This window comes from Lathamus discolor, chromosome 5 (genome assembly GCF_037157495.1).
Source record: "Lathamus discolor isolate bLatDis1 chromosome 5, bLatDis1.hap1, whole genome shotgun sequence".
NCBI lineage: Eukaryota > Metazoa > Chordata > Aves > Psittaciformes > Psittacidae > Lathamus > Lathamus discolor.
Window position 1 is genome coordinate 29688600 of NC_088888.1, and position 16923 is coordinate 29705522.

The 16923-nt window shown below is 42.7% G+C and overlaps 1 protein-coding gene across 1 annotated transcript in view; it reads left to right on the forward strand.

The window, feature by feature from the left end:
* GREM2 (gremlin 2, DAN family BMP antagonist) overlaps positions 1-15789 on the forward strand; it is a 35879-nt gene extending 20090 nt beyond the window's left edge. Inside the window, exon 2 of the mRNA XM_065679067.1 lies at positions 14443-15789. Coding sequence (XP_065535139.1) covers positions 14444-14950 — 507 coding nt within the window. The 5' untranslated portion in view covers position 14443 and the 3' untranslated portion in view covers positions 14951-15789. The remainder of the gene's footprint in view (positions 1-14442) is intronic.
* Positions 15790-16923: the final 1134 nt, after the last annotated feature.

Here is a 16923-nt window from a genome sequence, read left to right on the forward strand (position 1 = left end):
GGAGTATGCATGTCGCATAGGGTCTATCTCATGTGCCAGCTGGTACAAACATCGTGAATGCCCTTGGGCATCATCACGTTCTGTTATTTTATTTCCTCTCACCGCTGTGGTACAGACTGTAGTCCTGACACCAAGCCATGTAGATACAAGGACCATGCATCTCATACGGGAAGCAAAAGCATGCAAGCCTGTCAGTCAACGCCACCTTTATCAGCCACACCCTTCCATTTACATTAGCCTCCTCCACCCTGAAACAGGTAAATTGGGTGACAGCGTTCCCAGGCCCCAGTTTGGAAGGAGTATCAGGGTGCGGCTTCGCAGCTGGTTGAAGGTAGCCTGCCTATAGGCTGGCACGAGGGCCCCGGCGGCACTACTGATCCTGCAGCTGGAAGGCTGACCGGCAAAACTGAAAGAGTACCTTTTTGGCTGGATCAGCAGGCTTGTCTTGCTGACTGCGTGGCTGCTTGGTTGTTAGTACTGGCACAGAGGGACCAAGGAGAGAGTGTGTGTGTGTGTGCTGGTGTGTGCACACATGCTTGTGTGCTGGGTGGGGGAAAGGTGATGCAGCTGGGGGCCAGGAACAGGGGGACCGTGGCTCATAGTTTAAGTGAATCAAACTTCACCCTGGACTGGGTGACAGCATGAGATGATTTAAGCGTATCTCAGAGGAGCATGGCTTGAAATTAGAAATACATCCAGCTGAAATTAACTGCTGTTTTGCTTATTTCTCAAGGTCAGATACAGGGTTTTCTCTATGCCATTAGTTTACCTGAAAGTGGAGTTGCACTGTTCTACAGTGAGTATATATACCTGAAATATATAGTTGAACACAAGTCCTGCAATATTCTTATCAGAAACGTAAAACAGAGAGAAAAAGGCGTAGGTTTTAAGTCTTTTGGTCTGTGGTTATTTTCATTTGGATTAAAAAGATCTAGAACAAATGGCCTTCTTAATGTGTTGGGGAGGATGATAAAATTGAGGACATCAGCTCCATATCACAAAGCTTAATCACAGAAAAATAAAGTTGGCTATAGTATTATAATTATAATAATAATTATAATTATAGTATTATAATTATAATTCCAGCAATTTTATGTTTGTTCCATATTTAATACCCCAGATTTAATAGAAAGAATGGGTTATGCTGTGCTTTCTACTTTCCCACTAGCCTTTTCTACAGTTTTTAGTGTTGTTTTGGGGTTTTTTTTCTTGTTTTTTCCCCAGCGTGGGGCGAATGTGAGTCAGATTATTTCCAGTTCATGTGAGTACTGAAACTCTGAGCATATGTTCGTAAATGGGGAAGATCTTGGTGCTAAGCTGGTTACAAGAAAGATAAGTAACGTGTCTCATTGGCTAAATTGTGGATGACTGGTAGTAATCCAGATGCTGTTCATCTTCTACTCAGTGGTGTTGGTTGGGTGCATGTGAAACACACATGATAAAGCAGGACAGTTGTGGAGCTGCTGCGTGGCTCCCAAGCTTTGTCTGCCTTCTGTGTGAGTGGCAGCAGACAGCATTACCACCTACCCAGTTATACATCCCGGCACCCTACAGAGGCACCTCTGTATAGACGCGTAAGCAGTGTCTCAGTCCAAAATGAAACTGGAGGCCTTGTAGGTGTGGGAACAGTTTTTTGGATTGCTCACATTGATTCAAGTGACATGTATGTCCCTGTCACCTATTTCTAAAGTGCCTCTAAATCTCATCTCTGGTTTCTGTTAGATGCTTTGCCATGCATTTGGCAAGCAGCTTTAAATAACATTTTTTTGACAGGGGTGGAGAACAGTCATAGGGAGCATCATAGAGAGGATCACAGTTAGAACTGTGCTATCTAGATGAGCTCTTTGTCTTCTGTACAGTTATGCTGTAAATCCACTCAGTAGCTTGCCTGTTTCTATTAATTTATATGCTCCTCTCTTGCTTCCTTTCCTTGTTAAAGTTTGCAGTACCATCGTGTATTCTGTTCAAACCATACAGTTTAATGATTTAATTCTCACTCCTTGTTTTCTTTTTAGCTAAGCTTAAGAGTTCTCCCCTTCAGCCTTAGAACAAACATGTAGGTATAAAACTGTGCTTTTGCTGTGATGTAGCCTTTTATGTCATTTCTATCATAAAACAGGAGCTGGATTTTGAGGGCAGGAAGAAAAAAAAAAAGCCACAAATGTGCCCTGTGTTTTTAATGAGCAGAGTTTTGCCAAGTGGCAATTGGTATTCCTCACTCTTTGTGCTAATTAGGAGCTTCTTAGGGTACTCTAAGAAAAATAGGTTTTGCCAAGTTAACAGATTTTTCAACAGGTGAGCTACTTTTAGCTTTGTCTTTCTTCTAGGTGCATTTTTTGTAGCAATTTTCCTGATTGCTATTCTATGACACTCTGACATTACCCGTGTTCTTATGCTGCCCAAATCACTGGTCTGATCTGTATGGAGCTTCTCTTCAATTTTGTGCTGGAGAAAAATTATGGAATCTGAAAGAATCACTCAAAGCAAAAGCTGTTGTTCTGAAACTAAGTAAGGCAAAAGAGGATGCAAAGACTTGTTTTGCTAAGCAAAATTCTTTACTGAGCCTCCTTTCAAAATACAAGCATGCAAAAATCCCATGGAGCTGTGGATATCCTTGACCCATAGAAGACCATTGTGCTACATGAATTGTAGTAGCTGGCCCCAAGGGTTCAAAGTTGAAACTTTTGTTTTGTTTCTCCACACAGTGGGAATGAAAGTTTTCAGAAGTCTTGATCAAAGCAAGCAACTGAGGTTACAAGACTAGCAATGATCCTGAAATTGCCTACAGAATTCGAGCTCTGGCTAGTGATTGCCTCTGTAGGCTTCCTCCCTTCTTCTTCTGTTGTAGGAAAGATCTTCCCTGCTGTTACTAAGACAAGTGTGGTATCATTGCACTCCACTGTGCACCTCTATGATGTGGGAATCTTTGTTACGTTTCTTTCTGGGTACTAAAACTGGATCTGACCACCTGACTCAGAAGGCTGAATTTTCAAATCCCAAGTTGGTTCATCTGTTTATTATGCATCACTCCATTTACCATGTCCTGTCTTTGACTGAGAACTCAGCTTTGAGACTCTCTTCAGCTCCATAGTTTCAATCAGTGTCAAAACTCTCCTTCCAAATAGTTACGTGTTACGTGTAACTCCCATTACTAGCTTTGCCTCTGATTTACTAGTCCAGTAGCACACTACCAAAACTTCTTTCGTTCTGTAAAGGGACTCTGAAGAAAACCACTTGTGTGTGTTTTTAATTACATGTTTGTTCAGCCCTCTGAGGATGTCAGGAGCTATGAACAGTAAATGCCAAGTGATTGCCAGGAGGAAAGCTGTGGACTGCAGTGCATCGTAGACAGAACCCTTCTGTGTAACTGCCACTGCTTTGCCATGCACATACCAACGATATCTGATTTTGATTATAGGCTCTCCTGTGATGATAGTGCTGCTTTGGGTTCTCCTGGAGACAAAGTCTTGGTCAAGTGAAAAACATAAGCAGTGGTGTAGTCAAGGACAAAGTCAGACTCCCTCGGATTCCAGTCTATTGACTCTTCTTTCTTCCTCATTTGGAGTGAACCGAAAGGCTGACAGTCCTCCTTTAAATGAGCATAACTTGCTGTATTATGTTAGTCTAGACAAAGGAAATCAAATTAATTAGCAGAAAGACTGCAAATGTGCTGTGTAGGAGGACCTGTCATTAGAGTACCTCATCCAGGCTCCTGTGGCTTGGTGTGTGTTCAGAATGATAGCTCTGGTCTTCCTCTCAGCAGAAGTGAAATAGAATAATACTAGGCTTCAATTAGGGACAGAACTATAATTCAGTCATGGGCAAGGAGAGGGGGAGGTGAGTAGAAAGACGGCTGCTCTGCAAAGCCTAAGTCATAAAACGTAAAATCCCAGTTTATGCGTGGCAACAGATCCTTCTATGATTGAATTACAGCCTTCATAGTCAAAAATGGGCCAAGTCTGTAAACCAGAATACAGACAGAACAAATATTTACATTCTTTGGGCAATGACGGAGGGAGAATCACTGAGCAGAGCGTGAATCAAAGCCACAAGAACATAGATGTGGGACAGCCACATGTTGCCATCAGTGTGAAGTGGGAGGGATAGAGTGAGTTTCCAGTACTTGGATGTGAAATTTCCTGTTGTACAGGTCATCCTGCAGCATTTAACTTAAAATTCATCTTCTTGTTGTGACACATGCTGCCGATAACAGTGAGTAAACTGTAGCTTGTCCATTCATTCTGTGTGCTATACATTTTCCAGTACATATAGAAAGTGATATTGAAATGTTAAGGTATTTAGCATTTTATGCTGATAGTGCATATCTAAGTACAATTTTATTTATATTCCTGACTTTATAACACCTCATAAGTTCTGTACTTCTGATAGTTGTTAAGCTGCTGGGGTTTATTTTGGTCCAGCTGACAGCTATGACAGTCATAAACATTACTGTCAATTTGGAAATACCAGTAGACGTGTACTTAAATAATACTTATTTTTTTATATCTTACAAAAAAAAAAAAACCTTGAAAATAAGGTGCAGAGTAGTTCCAAACTGAAGAACTTGCATCAAGACATCAACTGATGCAGGTACTAGGGTAGCCAAGAAGCCATAGAACTCTGAAGGTTTTGAACTCCAGATGCCATATTTGTTTACAGGCTTGCATATGTACATATACAACCAACCATCAGAGCATGTGATTGCTATGCTTCTCAGCCCCCACAGGTTTGAATTGCATTTCAGTTGCATACCTGAATTTTCTCGTATGAGACCTCTAATGAGCAGGCTTTCTTTCAGAGCAAAGCCCACAGCTGAGTTAAACATGTGAAACCAAAGTAATTAATCAGGGATTCTGATGGGCCATCAGTTAATCCTCTAAAAGTCACCCAGAAGTAAGATAAGCAGAAGCCTGGTGTTCTTAGGGAAACTAGAAAACATCTTGTAACTCTCCAAGCAAGTTTGTGAACAAAGGGAGATACAGATTATTACAGGATCAGTCTAGGGGTAATATGCATGGTGAGCAGCAGTGACTCGTTCCTGCCTGGCTTCCAGCTACACATAATGGAAGTAATTGTTTTAACTGTTAGGCCAGTTTATACACTGAGCAAGAGAATGCTTTAAAAATTCTGAGGTGATCCGCTATTGTTTCAAGGTGTCTTGTATTACACATGAACATTAGAGCTCGTGAACTCTGATTCTCTATGGATGTATTCCGTGTGCCAGTCTGCAGTAACCCTAAACGTCATCTTTACTATTCACGCCTCCTGTGGTACCAAACTGGATACCACAGGACCTTGACTTGTGGTTCCCCCCTTCTCCTTCCCTGAAATATTTTTCATGCCTTCCTGTATACCCTAGGAGAAAACACACTTAGCATAATGCAATAGGAGTTTCAAAACTGCCTTGCTGCCCAACTTATTTGAAATCTGGTCAGTGGATTAAAAAAATGTAACTGTGAGGATCTGTCAGATATGTAATTGGATATCACTTATTAACCAAAGAAAAGGCAAAAAAGGATGAGAGGATTCCCTGTATTTGGCCTCATTAAGGAAAAAGATGCATTTTCTGTGAAACAGATAGTTCTGGTAAGGCAGTTACATGTTTGTGTGGTTAACAGGCTGAATGAGCTTAATATTTGTTTTATTTGCTCATTAGTACAGGTCTTCTGCACTCTATCCCCAGAGCTTTTCTAAGTGTTAGTTGGGAAGGCTGATATTTTCTCAAGCAAATTTAAGCAGACATAAAAGCATATACAAGATTATATGCCACCTATTGATTTTTAGAAGTAATGACAATTTTCTAGCCATTAAGAGAAGCAAGCAGAAGTTCTTTTGAGCGCTTCTATGATGCTTTAATATACAGGCCTCAGTTTTCTTCCAGAACAGAGCTCATCCAAATGCCCTCTTCTGGGAGTGGTGCAAGTACACTGATGCATGTGTATTAAAGGCTAATGTCTTTTCTCTTATGGTGAGCTAGAAAATGAGCTGTGTGCTCTGGAAATAGTGCATTGTTTGAGGCTACAGGGCAATAGAGTTCATAACTCCATTTCTCTTCTATCAAAACTTTCATACAGAACTATTTTTGTATACAAAAGTATAATGTTTTTAGAGAAAAGCTTGCCTAAGGGTAACAAATCTGATGGATCAGCGAAAAGAAGAACATTGGTGCCATGCAGTGCAACTGAAAGACATGGAAACGGTCCATTCTCATTTAATTTCTGACCTTCAATAACTCACTTCCCCTTTGTGCTCAGTGCTGGTCCCACCATATGTTGCTCACAAGTTAGCCTACGAACATTTGAAGTTGTGTTGCTTAGTCAGGCACTAGTCTTGGATAGGATTTCTATGTTCTGTTGTCATGCAAGCAACAAAAATATAATGGAGACTACTCATTGCAAAATAGTCTTTTGTAGTATCGATTCTCCAGTGAGGAAGCAAAGAAATGAGCTATTGTATTTAAACGCTGAACTTTCCGCATTCTTGTATTGACTGTCCTCCTTTCCAACAGACTGAGGGATGGTCACAAATAAAGACATTTGCTCAAGCCACCACTTCCCTTCTGATTTAGTTTTTAATTTCCCAAGGGCAGAAGTCTCCTGTTTTCTCCTGAATTAAACACTGCCAAATAGGATTGTACCAGCTGCCTCCTGCACAGGAGAATAAAGTTAAATGTAGGCTACTATTGCTTGCTGGACAAATGGTTCATGTGCAAACAGAACTGAGTTGCCTGTTTGGGGCGCTTTATCCCATGCTGAAAAGCTGAGGAGCCCTGAGAAGGAGAACATGTCCTGGCTCACTCTTGCAAAGAGACATTTTTTAGGTTCAGAGAAGAGCTAACTTTCAGTCTTTTCCAAAAAGCTGTTCTCCGTGTTTGTTCCCCCACCCCCTGACTGCAGCATTCTCCAAAACCAGGTTGGGAGAAAGAAAATCAACCTCACGGACAGCAAGCAGAAATCTGGTTTTATTTTGTGGGTTTTTTCCCTCCTCCCACTCCCCGTTTTTCCCTGGTGTTGCATGTGCTGCCAGTTCTGATGACTACCCAGACACTTCTGAGTAGGACATCTCACTCTGCTTGGGACAGTTCACATGTGCTCACCAGGCAGACATTTGTCTGTGGTTGGCTCTAAAACCACAAGTTCCTGAAGCTGAAGTTGCGACAGAAATTAGGAGTTTTAATCATAACAATATTCCAAAAAGCCTTTGTCCAGTTACCTGTTACAGTATTCAGTTAAAGTTCTGTATATTCACGTTCTCCTAAAAATGGCATTGCTACATTACCAGAGCTACTGTAGGATGACTTGGCTTTTACATTTCTTGCAGATTTTCTTCCTCCTCTTTGTTTTCCTTTTCCTGTGTTAAATGCTAGCAGAGTTGTTGAATTGAATTTTTTGCCATTGATAAACTCATAGCAGTGTGAAGTTGATAGTATCTTGCTTCACTGTACTGCCTGGCTAACATTCAGCCTTTAAAAAAAAAAACAGATTTGGAGCATTGTTTTCTTCACTATTTTATTCTAGCTGAGTATTGCCTTTGTTATATGTGTTTTTTGAGAAGCAATGGTATTTATTTAATGATGTTTAATGGATGTTAGTGTTAGTGAATGTATCTCAAAGAAAAATTCCATGGCTGGCTTCACCATTCCCTCCCTCTCAACCACTCTCTAGTCTTCTGGAACTCTAGTTCATATCTTGGATATAATAGATAAAACCTGATATCTCAGCTGTTGAACTCTTCAGTGGTTCTTCTCACAGACTCCTTGTCCTGGCTTTAAAAAATTAAAAACTTCTCTCAGTTCCTCCAATACTAATACTAATACTACTTGAAAAAATAAAGTGGAGCACAGGTTTGGAAGCTATGCAAGGTAAGAAGGATTCAGCCTGTGGAGAGCCTAATACAATAGATCAGTAATGCAATATTTAAATCTGTGTACTTCCTGGCAGGATGCCAGTGCAAAGAGGAGCAGTGGAGTAATGTGATACCTTAACTCTGATTAAGTGAGTATCTGCATTCAAACCTATTTCAAATGAGCTTGTCTGAAGCTCCTGAAAGAAGGAATGGTTCAGTAGTTACAAACATGAGTTTCTGAAGGCAGTAAAAGGTAGATAAGGAAGATAGAGGGCAAAATGAAGGAAAACCCCAACACTTGAGCTGGTTAGTTTCAGTGCCAAGGGTGAGTTTTCTTTTTAATTGCTCCTGTCCAAAAATTAACATGTCTATCTGATACATTACACAACTGAATGACAGGAGTAACTGGTCAAGTCCTTGATTCCTCTCATATTTTTGTGTACAGATCAGGAATTCTTCTAAACACCCAACTTTTTCAGGGGAAATTTGAGATAAAGCTCTTGATTACAGAAAATATGTTGTGAGAGCTGAAATCAGTATGAAGTGACATCCTCTGAGTTGCTTACAGCTAGCTTTATCTTAGCATAGACTATTGCCACCAGTGTCTTTGTTCTATGTACTCGGTTTTGTCAGTGATGTACTCTATTTTTCAATATTTTAAATTTAGTGTCTTCAGGAACTGTCTTGACAAGGAGAACTTCAGGCTGCAGAAATGCTTCTTTTCCCGAAGAGTGTGGGCTGGGTAACACCCAACCCCACTTTCCCATTTCAAAATCAGAACAAGAGCCGGGAGAGGACAGTGGGGTTCCTGAGGCATCCACCCTGCAAGCAGACCTTTCCTGTCTCCGTTAAAGCTTCATGATGTTCCCTGTGGACATGCTTGAGCCTCTGGGAGAAGGGTTTTGGAGCAAGGGAGAGGGAAGGATGGATCTCCCTGCTGGGAGGGAGAGGGAAGGATGGAGAGGAGGAAGGATCTCCAGCCAAGCCAGCCAGCAAGGGTACAAGGAGTTTATTAAGTCTGAAAGAAATGTTTTCTCCCTCTACCACCAACTGCTAGGGCTGTGATGCAACGAAATAGCTTTCTCTCAGATCACTATAGAAGGTTCTTAGAGGGCAAGAATGGAAAAACTTCTGCTTGTAATGTCATTAATTATTGTTTTTTAAGCAATTATTCCCTCTGGTGTTGTGTGCAGTGGTTTTAAAAAGTGATTTTTAGTCTTCCTAGTACATGGTAACTCTTCATTACTGCTAAAATGCAGAGATTTTGTATCTGAATATCTGAATAACACATTCTAGCTGCAGTACTGGGTCTTCTGAGGTTTTTTAAGTTTAGTTCCCCCGTGCCTCCTATGTGTTTTGTTGTTGTCGCTGGCCTCAGTCTTGGCAATTTAGTAATGAGAATCTATTAATGATGGAATGATTTACTGAGAGGACCATGGCCCCACAAAAAGAAAGATACAGTACAGTGTTCAGTTATTGCTGGTGTTATTGAGACACTGGAGAAACAGTTTCCAAACTGTACTTAAAAGGGATAAGTTAGCACCAAATACCTCCCTAGCACAAAGATGCCTGATTTGTGTAGTCTTTATGTGAACACTGTACCATTAAAATCATGCCTAGCCATTAATAAATTAAATAAATAGCATTTTTGGCTTCCTGGTAGAGAATCTGATATTTCCTGGCTTCCCACATCTGTTGCTAGAGCCAAGTTTTAGTTCTTTGAAAAGTTACTGCCTGGCTTGTCTTCAAGGAACACTTCTTGTGTCCCATCTTAAATGCTGAGAACTAACCATGTACACCATGTTCTTACATTAATATACATAGGGCTGGTTTATACAGATTGTTTTTTGACTTGCGAAAGCAAGTGGGGAGTAAAAAGATTTTGTTAGCAGGGATTCTCAGTCAGCTGCATAGCTGATCCTAAAGGAGAGCTCTTATGTCTATGAATTTTGCCGGATGGAAGCTGGAAAAAAGTGATGCACGTGGTCCAATGTATCAGTGTATGTGCCGTGCCACAGAACTGTACCCGATTTAATGTCGTTTATGATGTCTGCCTTTTGCTGATAGCCACAGAGGAACCATTTTCTAAGGCAAACTCTTCAGCTGTTCATTAAACTCAATTTTCAAAAAGTAAAGCATCTCTGAATTTGATTATCATCTTCCCAGCCTTGGCTCTTATGGTGCTTTTGATGGGCATAGGATAGGTTAATAGTACTAAATCTTCTTCCACGTGTATTTACAGGGTGAATCCACTGTGTGACTAAGCAGGTAGGCCTTCAAGTTCCCTGGTAAGAAAGGTTTTGTAGGTTTCAGGGGTTTTCTTATGCTGTTGGCTGTGGCTTTTTTTCTGAACCTTTCCAATGCAGGCCTGGTGAAGAAGAGATGATTGTGTCATACCAGTATCAGAGCTGGATGCTTCCAGGAATGCTGATAATGCAGAGTGTTTTGTAGGTGTTGCATGTTAAAACAAACAAATGGGTCTCACACCTGCTGATTGCCTGAGCAGCTAACATAAAAAATCACTGCAATCTTCCAGTTATATCCCTCTATTTCTGTCCACCTGTAACCCTGAAATAGTCTGATCTACAAAACAGGAATTCCTAGTAAGAAACTACATCTTGAGATGAGAAACTGGGCATGCCTTTGAAAACCAGAGGAAACGGTGGAGCAGTCACTCAGCACAGATGAGGGCTGCTGTTACCTTGTGACCTGTCTTTCAGACCATAGCACCAACCTGTGCACTGGGGGACTACTCCAGGAATGATGCGCATGAATTCTGAAGTCAAATCCAATACTCCAGTTCCCAGAGAAGTGCCCTAACCCCAAAACTATAGGCTATTTTTGGGGTTACACTACTGCCTGTCCTGCTCCATAGCTGGATTGCTTTCAAGAATGCATGAGTTATAGAGCCAGAAGGTCGGTATGCAAGGGGGAGCCTGCCTTGGTAGATATTTTATGTTACACAGTAATTGGATACAAAGAAGAAATAAAGCTGCGGGCAGACACCGTGATCCTAGGTCTTCCCCTCCCAGCTGAGTGCCCCAACCTCACCAGATTGCAGAGCTGGATATTGCCTCCATGGACAACAAATTTTTACTGCCCTCTGGGTGCCTAATATCCCCGCTCCAGCATGATGGTTTTGATGAGTTTATGAACTCATGCTTGATGCTGATTTCGTTATCTCAAAGAGATAAAAGCTTAGCATGTGAAATGTAATTGCAGCTGTGCCTTGTTTGGCATCTAGTCTGTGGTTAAGTTTCCCAGTTCATGCACTGGAAAAAAGTGGTGGGGAGACATGGCAGCAGCTGGAAATGGTGCTTGAAGGAGCTGGAAACTTTCACATGGGAGCTCCCACCGCCTCTGCCATTGGGAGTCCACCATGCAGCAGGAATGGTGGTCCCAGGCTGGCATTCGTGCAAGTTTTAGAGTCATTGGTCTCTTGAGACAGTTCTTCATTACTTGGTCTCAGCCACATGCTGTTCAATTCTGTGACACCTAAGCAGATCAGAACTGCCCTGTTCTTGCCAGAAGCCAGATTCTTGGCCAGTACAGTTCTCATCCCACTCTGTCTTCAGACAGACAACATTCCCTATGTTGCTTTGCATTCAGACTGAGTTTACCAAAATGCTCTGTTTCTCTAAGAATACTTATGTTCCTCTTCTCTTTGCATGTGAGCACTGAAAATATATGTAGTCCTTGGCATGTTGTTGGCACCAGCTGACCTTGTTTGCACCCTTACTTGCTTGAATAGGGGATCTGTGTGCCAGGGCTTAGAAAGGGGTGATTTGCAGGCTAGTAAGGGGCAACCCTGTGATTAGAAATTCCATGATCTGACAGAATGCACGTTTGACCTGCTAGTGTAAACCAGATTATTATTCTGTTATGTAAATATTTTAAAGTCCAGATTTGATAAGGATCAATGACAGAAATAGGTGGTGCGTTGCTGCCTGTCTGTAAAAGTACTTGCTAGTGTGTACTGCAGCAGGTTTCTAACATTACAATAGTGGCTTTGATTAACAATGCTTTATTAGTTATAAACATAGACTTACTGAATAAATCCTACTTACTTTGTTGAATGGCTCTTCATGCCTACATAAAACTATTTCAGTAATTAGAAAGCTACTGTAATATTTCTCTGTATTGTAGACTTAAAGCTGTTTGTTAGCTCTCTGTCAGCTTTCCTGAATTCCTACATAGGATTTTGTACTTGATCCCATCCTTGACACGAAAGGCAAATGGTTTCAACTTGCATTTTGTGATGAGAAAGGGCAGATGTGATAAGGAAACACGGTTTCCTAAAGAAAAGGGGAATGGCTGGGGAAAAGAGTGCGTGTCTCCTTCTGGTGTGCCTCTGAACCTGAACCATCCTCTTCCCAGCCAAGATCAAAGAATACTGGAGCAGCCATATCCCTACTGAAAAGGACCGAATTCCCTCCTGAAGGAGTTATCACAATTGCTTTGTGGGCTTGTGTTTCAAGAGAAGAGTAGAAGAGTACGTGTGAGGAAAGTTGGCATGAGGCATCTTGTGGAGAGCCCACCTCTGTCTTTCTCTAAAAGGTGCAGGCTTGTAACTTCTGAGTTTTTTCCTCCCCTTTCTATATAAAACACAAAGCAGTGGGGGTCTGTTGTTTTATCTACTACTGAAATGCAGCCATCAGTGCAGAATAACATGAGAACAGTTTGAAAGGAAGCATGGAACACTATATTCAACTGAAACTAATTACCTGATTAGGTTTTGGCCTGGCTGTGTGGGTTGACATCCAGTGGTCTTGGCGACAATACCTGCGAGCAAAGCCAAGTCTAGTCTTGCTTCATTTAGAGACTCTGGACAAAACTTCTGGACTTGTGTGCTGAATGCTGAGCAGTGTGAAAATAGGACACTGACTTAAAGTAGCCATGGCTACAGAGGGTGTCAGTGGGCAGATGAATGGCCTTAGTTGGGATTTAGAAATACTGGCTTCCATTTAAAGCTGTTTCTGGTGAAATGTAATTGTGCATCGCAACACCCTCCTTTCACGGCTGTGGGATTAGCACTTTCCTTCAGCACTTCAAGTTTCTACCCTTAGAAATTTAGTCAGAGTCTGACACTGAGATCTCGTAAACTTAAGACGATCACCTAAATGGATGTTATCTCACCTTGTCTGCCACTGTAGTTCCTTCTCTTTATCTCCACAGGGGTTAAATACTTTTGGTGTGCTTTTGTTAGGTGAGAATGATTTGTTATTGCTGTTTTCCTTTTTGGGAAATAACATGTTTTCATGTTAGGAGTACTTATGCACCATTTCAAGTGTCTATAACATGTCTGTATTTACCATTGTGATGGTATTTTTTTGTCTTGGCATCTCTTTAAAGGGAAAAAAAAATCATTACTTGGTAGGATTTGAAGCTTTACTGGGAAGAGAGGATGAGTCTGTCATCTGTGTGCTATTATACAAATACAGCCCGTTAAAAACAAAGGTGAACTTTTAAAAAGACCTGAAGTGTTCTTGCCTTCAAATGGGAAGTTTCTGAGCTGCACCCACTTCTGGCACCCTAGCACCCCTCTGATTTCCTTCCCAGGGAGAATGGTGTGAAATGAGCTGTCGAATGAGTTGCGGCAGTTCACTGGTGAGCATTGACTTCATGAGCAAATTTAGTACATTTACTCTGATACCCTAGAAGCGCATCGAGACACATTACTAAAACGAATTGGACAAATAGTTGATGGAAATCCAAGAGCTTGGTAAGAGATGCTCCACGGAACAAGAAATCCTAATAGACAACCATAGGAAAACATATTTTTGCCAACTGGCTGACTATTTTAACTTAGCAACTGGCTTGTGCTTTACCCTATTCCTTAACATCTAAAATAAATACTGAATTCTCTCCTGTTTACAAACCTTCTTAAACCATATGCCTAAGGGGCGTTGCAGTAATGAAGTCCTCAAAGTTGTGCTTAAGCATTTCCTCTTACTGCAAGAATAAATCCATCAAGTTTTCAGCCTCCCACAAAGACAACAAACGCAATCCCATAAGTGCCATGAAAGCCCCGAGAAAGTTCAGAAACAATTTAAAACAACAAAAAAAGGCTTTTGGACACCTCTCGTTACTTCTGTGCAGACCGAGGCTGAGCAGGGACTCGGGCTGAAGAGGGAGATGGGAATTCACCTTGTGTAACCTGGTATTCCCTTCCCCTTTCCCCTGCTGTCCCCAAATCAGCTGTCACAGTACTGGCAGGAGTCTCCTGAGCCTTTGCTAGCCAGGAGTTTGCCCAGCTGTTTGGCCTAGGGTTTCAGAGAGTAGGAGGGAACCTTTCTGGCTGAAGCCTCTGTAAAATCGCTGCTTCAGTGATCAAAGCAGCAGTGTCCCCACGGGGGAAAAGCAAGTAGTTGGAGAGCTTGGTGTGGGGGGGAGGGGATTGGTGTGACTTTCCACAGGGCCTGGCATCTTCATGATAAATAATCATGCTAGAATAGAGCTAATCTCCCAGGGAAAGTGGTGGGATTACAAAGGCGGTAAAATCTCAACTTCTGTAAGTGTGCGCAAAGTTCAACTCCACTGCAGCTCTGTGGTTTGAAAATGCGTCTCCCCTAACAGCTACTTGTGTTACTGTTGCAGGATGATTTGGAAATTCGCCTTATCCGTTTTTCTGATGGCAGCGCTGGTTCGAGTAACAGACACCAGGAAAAACCGGCCTGCAGGCGCCATTCCCTCCCCTTACAAAGACAGCAGCAGCAACCACTCCGAGCGGAGGCAGCAGCTGAACAAGGAGGTGTTGGCCTCCAGCCAGGAGGCCCTCGTGGTCACCGAAAGGAAGTACCTCAAAAGCGACTGGTGCAAGACGCAGCCCCTGCGGCAGACTGTCAGTGAGGAGGGCTGCATAAGCCGCACCATCATCAACCGCTTTTGCTATGGGCAGTGCAACTCCTTCTACATACCCCGGCACGTGAAAAAGGAGGAGGAGTCCTTCCAGTCCTGTGCTTTCTGCAAGCCACACAAGGTCACCTCTTCAACTGTGCAGCTGGAGTGCCCGGAGCTGGACCCACCTTTTCGACTCAAGAAAATTCAGAAGGTCAAGCAGTGCCGGTGCATGTCTGTGAATCTTAACAACTCGGGCAAACTGTGAGCAGGCGTGTAGCTACTGCTTGGTCTTGCCCCCATCAGATTTACTGCTGCCTCTCCCCTTCCACGGAGCAGACTGTCCCTTTTGTTGGTTTATTTCTTCTTTCCGTTTTTTTTTTTGTGTGTGTGTGTTTTGTTTCCCTTCAGGAGGCATCTCTCCAGCAAGGAAAGGCTCCTTGTTGCTTGCCTACTGGAATAGCGCTTTTTAATGGGCTCTGTTAGGCACTTCACCATCAAGTTTCATTGTATTTCCAATATCACCTGGCAGTTGGATCTTCTGGAGCGGAGCAGGCTCCCAGAAGTTGGGATTGATCATCTAAAAGTGACCACTTGGCTGAATCCAGCATTAAATGTTTCCACTGTGTGGAGTAAAGCCCTCTGCCCTACACTCCAGTCCCCTCCAAAAGATAAGAACACCTTTCCCACGCTTTGGTCTGGAGCTTGCTGCTCCCACTTGAAATACTGGGATGCTGCCCAGGACTGGGGGATGCAGATGAGGGAGAGTAACGTGCGAAAAGCAAGCGAGACTCTTCGATGAGGCTCATCTCCTTAAGACAACTTTAAATGTGCAATGACAGACATTTCCGGCTTGTTGTCTGAATGGTAGATAAGAAGCGAGGGGAAGAGGGCGAGGAGCTGGGTCAGCCACTGCGACCACAGAGCAGACTGAGGGTGGGTTCTGCTGCTGTTGTGGTTAGAGTACATTGAACACGTGGTCTCTGCAGCAGTGTTTATTTTGTAACCTAGCTATGGTAAACAGCTGTTTAAAGTATTATAGACCTAGCCATGTATATTTTTCTTGTGGCAGAATATGCCAGGAATTAAAATATGTTGACGAAGAGACTCGGATGCTAGGTCAGCTGCCTAGCTTAAAATGGGCATAGTTTAACTAGGCTTTCGGTAGGGTTTTGTGTGCTAGATATAGGTGTGTCCCTTACTCCAAAAAGGACAACATCCATTTATGACCTTTATTTATGCCTGCGCAGACCGAGGAAGGTGGGAGGGTAGTGGGAGAGGAGCTGAGAACACTTAAAGGAACGTTGTTTCCCTGAAGGTATAAAAGCACTGTCGCACAAAGGACAAAATTCGGTCATTGCTGGACTGAATACAAAAGCTACATCAGTGTCATCAGGTTTTGGGAGTGGTGTCTCTCCCATGATTGGAAATCATGTTAATGTGCTAGTGTTAAAGGACAAACCCATCAGTCAGTGGTGCTGGAATGGGTCACAGCTGTAGAAGCAGGGAGAGAGTAAATTGTAATTGCAACAGTACTGGTGGTCCACTCAGTTTTTCAGTCCTACACAGTCAGTGTTGGTGAATGCTTGAAGTTCGTTTTAAATCATGCTATGTTGTTATTCAGTTGATGGAGTTTAGCATGTCCCGTTTATCCCATTTGTTACAGATATGATCTGTATTAGTCCCAGCTGCATTAAAATCCTGTGCCTGAAAACAAACCAGCTCCTTCTCCCAAACCAAAGCCTGTGCGTGCTCAATTGTCTGAAGCTTACAAATTAAAAATGACATGCTGACTCCCTGATGCATGTCTCACAGCTCAGCATCTGCAGCTAGTGAAACCAGCTTGCTGTGGGAGCCCTTTCTCTCCAGCCTCTTCACATGTAGCTGCTTGAAGGGGTTAATGTGTTTAGCACTGTCACCAGCTAAGGGCTCAGCGCCACAGGTCTCTATTATGTGAGACAGGCTGCTCTAAGAGGCTTTCAGGACTGAGCTCCACCAGAGCTTACCAAGCGGTTTATGGGGATTGGCATGGGCAGGATGAGGTTGAGCAGATCTGTTAGCCCTATTACATGAACAGCAGCCATAGCTTTTCTGCTGTGATCTTTCAGCGTGTCAGAAGTGCACAGGGAGACTCCTCATGCAGGGATTGCCTTAGAGGCTGCTGCTGTTGCACTGCCCGTGTTGTACCAGCCGCCAAATGGGCACCATTCTGTCTAGGCTTAAGTGTTAAGGGTGGGGGAA